At 34.7% G+C, this 2,260-nt stretch overlaps 1 protein-coding gene across 1 annotated transcript in view; it reads left to right on the top strand.

The window, feature by feature from the left end:
* LOC111040971 (myb-like protein X) overlaps positions 1–2,251 on the top strand; it is a gene marked incomplete at its 3' end in the record, with an annotated part of 20,955 nt that extends 18,704 nt beyond the window's left edge. The window contains exons 5-7 of the mRNA XM_022325074.1: positions 12–755; positions 819–959; positions 1,209–2,251. Coding sequence (XP_022180766.1) covers positions 12–755; positions 819–959; positions 1,209–2,251 — 1,928 coding nt within the window. The remainder of the gene's footprint in view (positions 1–11; positions 756–818; positions 960–1,208) is intronic.
* Between the last annotated feature and the right edge of the window lie 9 nt (positions 2,252–2,260).

Genomic DNA, 2,260 nt, shown 5'->3' with positions numbered 1-2,260 from the left:
TTCAAACGAAGAGCATGCTCCTCAAGAAGGAAATGATGAAGAAAGTACATCTGTTAAACCCAAAGTGAAACGTCGCAGGAAGATAATAGATCCCAAAGATGGTAAAGAAATATCTGAAGAATACGAAGTATCAGAAGAAGACGAAAACAATTTAAATAAGTCTATTGAGAAAAATTCCAATACATCTCGAGATTTAAAAACACAACCAGCCGTTGGTTATGTAGCAGATAAAGATCTTGAAAATATCACAAGAGAAACAGTTGATTTGGAAGAAAATGAAAACCTTAATAGTTTAGATGATGAGAAAATGAATTGTGTCTACAATGATAATATAATACCAGCAGCAGAAAGTATGGGAGAAGATTCATCATCAGAGGAAGCTAATAATGGAGAACCCAATCAACGTTCCTTCAAGGATCCTAACAATGGGCAAGAAATAACGGAAAAATATGATACAAGTGAAGGAGAGAAGGATGTTTCATCAGTGATAGATCAAAACATTAATGCGACTCCCCTAACACCTAATGTAGAATCAACAGACCACAATATTAATGAACCTGATTCAGAAAGACCAAAATATGAAGAAAGCCAAGAATACAAGAGAAGCCATGAAAATGTAGAACCATCAGAAAATGAAGAAAACTCAGAATACAATCATTCAAATAAACAAACAGAGGTCAATGAGCATGAACCAGACCGAAAGTCTAACGAAGGATTAGATAAGTCGAAGGATATAGAAGAACAAATTGAAGGAGGTAATAAAAATAACAAAAAAAAAAGATCCCATAAAAAACGAAAAAATCCTATGTACGACCAAGAAGAATCAGTAGAATATGAAACAGTTGAAGAAGATGATAATAAAGTTGACAAATTGAAAACTCTAAATACGGATTCAACTGACCAATTTGATGAAAAACCAATATCTAATTCAATTAAAGGGAATATTGATTCAAATGAAGGTTTGATTATTGGTCCATCTGAATATATTCCAAAACGTCGTAGGAATCGAAAGAATCCAGAGTATAATTACGAAGAATCTGCAGAATATGATTCCATAGAAGATAAATTTAAAAAGCAAACTGCAACGCCGGAAATAAACAATGAAAATACAGACATCAATAATAATGTTATACCTAACATAGAAAATGATAATTCAAAAAATAAACTAAAAACTGGGTATGATGAACCAATTCTTGTTCCACAAACAGTCCAAGATGTAAATTCAAATGAAGAGCCTAAATATGTTAACGAAAACAACACCGAACCAGAAGTTGTTAACGATGGATATAACGATAATTATCCAGTAGAAGAACGTGGCGTCAACTCTGAGCCTATGCCTTCGGATGGTTATAACGTTGAAGATAATATACCGGAAACTGAAAATGGAGAACCAACTGAAAAAGATGTTGATGAAACTTTAAACAATAAAAAACCACGACGCCGTAGGAATTCGAGGAAACCTAAATCAGTTAATGAAAATGAAAACGAACCAGAAGTTGTTAACGATGCATATAACGATAATTATCCAGTAGAAGATCAAGGTGTCAACTCTGAGAATATGCCTTCGGATGGTAATAACGTTCAAGATACAATACCGGAAATTAAAAATGGAGAACACACTGATAACGACAATGAGACAGAACAACCTGAATTAACTGAATATCCTGAGAATGCACTTGAAGCGCCAGAAGCTTCACCTGAAAATGATGTTGGTGAAACCATGAACAATGGAAAACCACGACGCCGTAGGAAATCAAAAAAACCAAGATCTGATATAGTAAATGAAAACGAACCAGAAGTTATTAACGATGAAAGTAACGATAATTATCCGGTAGAAGAACGAGGTGTCAACTCTGAGAATATGCCTTCGGATGGCAATAACGTTGAAGATAATGTACCAGAAACTAAAAATGGTGAACCCATAGATAACGACAATGAGATACGACAACCTGAATTATCTGAATATCCTGAGAATGCACTTGAAGCGCCAGCAGCTTCACCTGAAAATGATATTGGTGAAAATATAAATAATGGAGAACCACGACCACGTAAAGTCAGACGCCGTAGGAAATCAAGAAAACCTAAATCTGTTAAAGGAAATGAAAACATACCAGAAGTTGTTAACGATGGAAGTAACGATAATTATTCTGTTGAAGATCAAGGAATCAACTCTGAGCCAATGCCTTCGGATGATTATAACGTTCAAGATACAACACCAGTAACCGAAGATGTGCAACCCACTGAAAACGATGTTGATGAA

The sequence above is a fragment of the Myzus persicae genome, unplaced genomic scaffold (assembly GCF_001856785.1).
Source record: "Myzus persicae strain clone G006 unplaced genomic scaffold, MPER_G0061.0, whole genome shotgun sequence".
Classification (NCBI taxonomy): domain Eukaryota; kingdom Metazoa; phylum Arthropoda; class Insecta; order Hemiptera; family Aphididae; genus Myzus; species Myzus persicae.
This window is presented reverse-complemented; position numbering and strand designations above follow the sequence as displayed.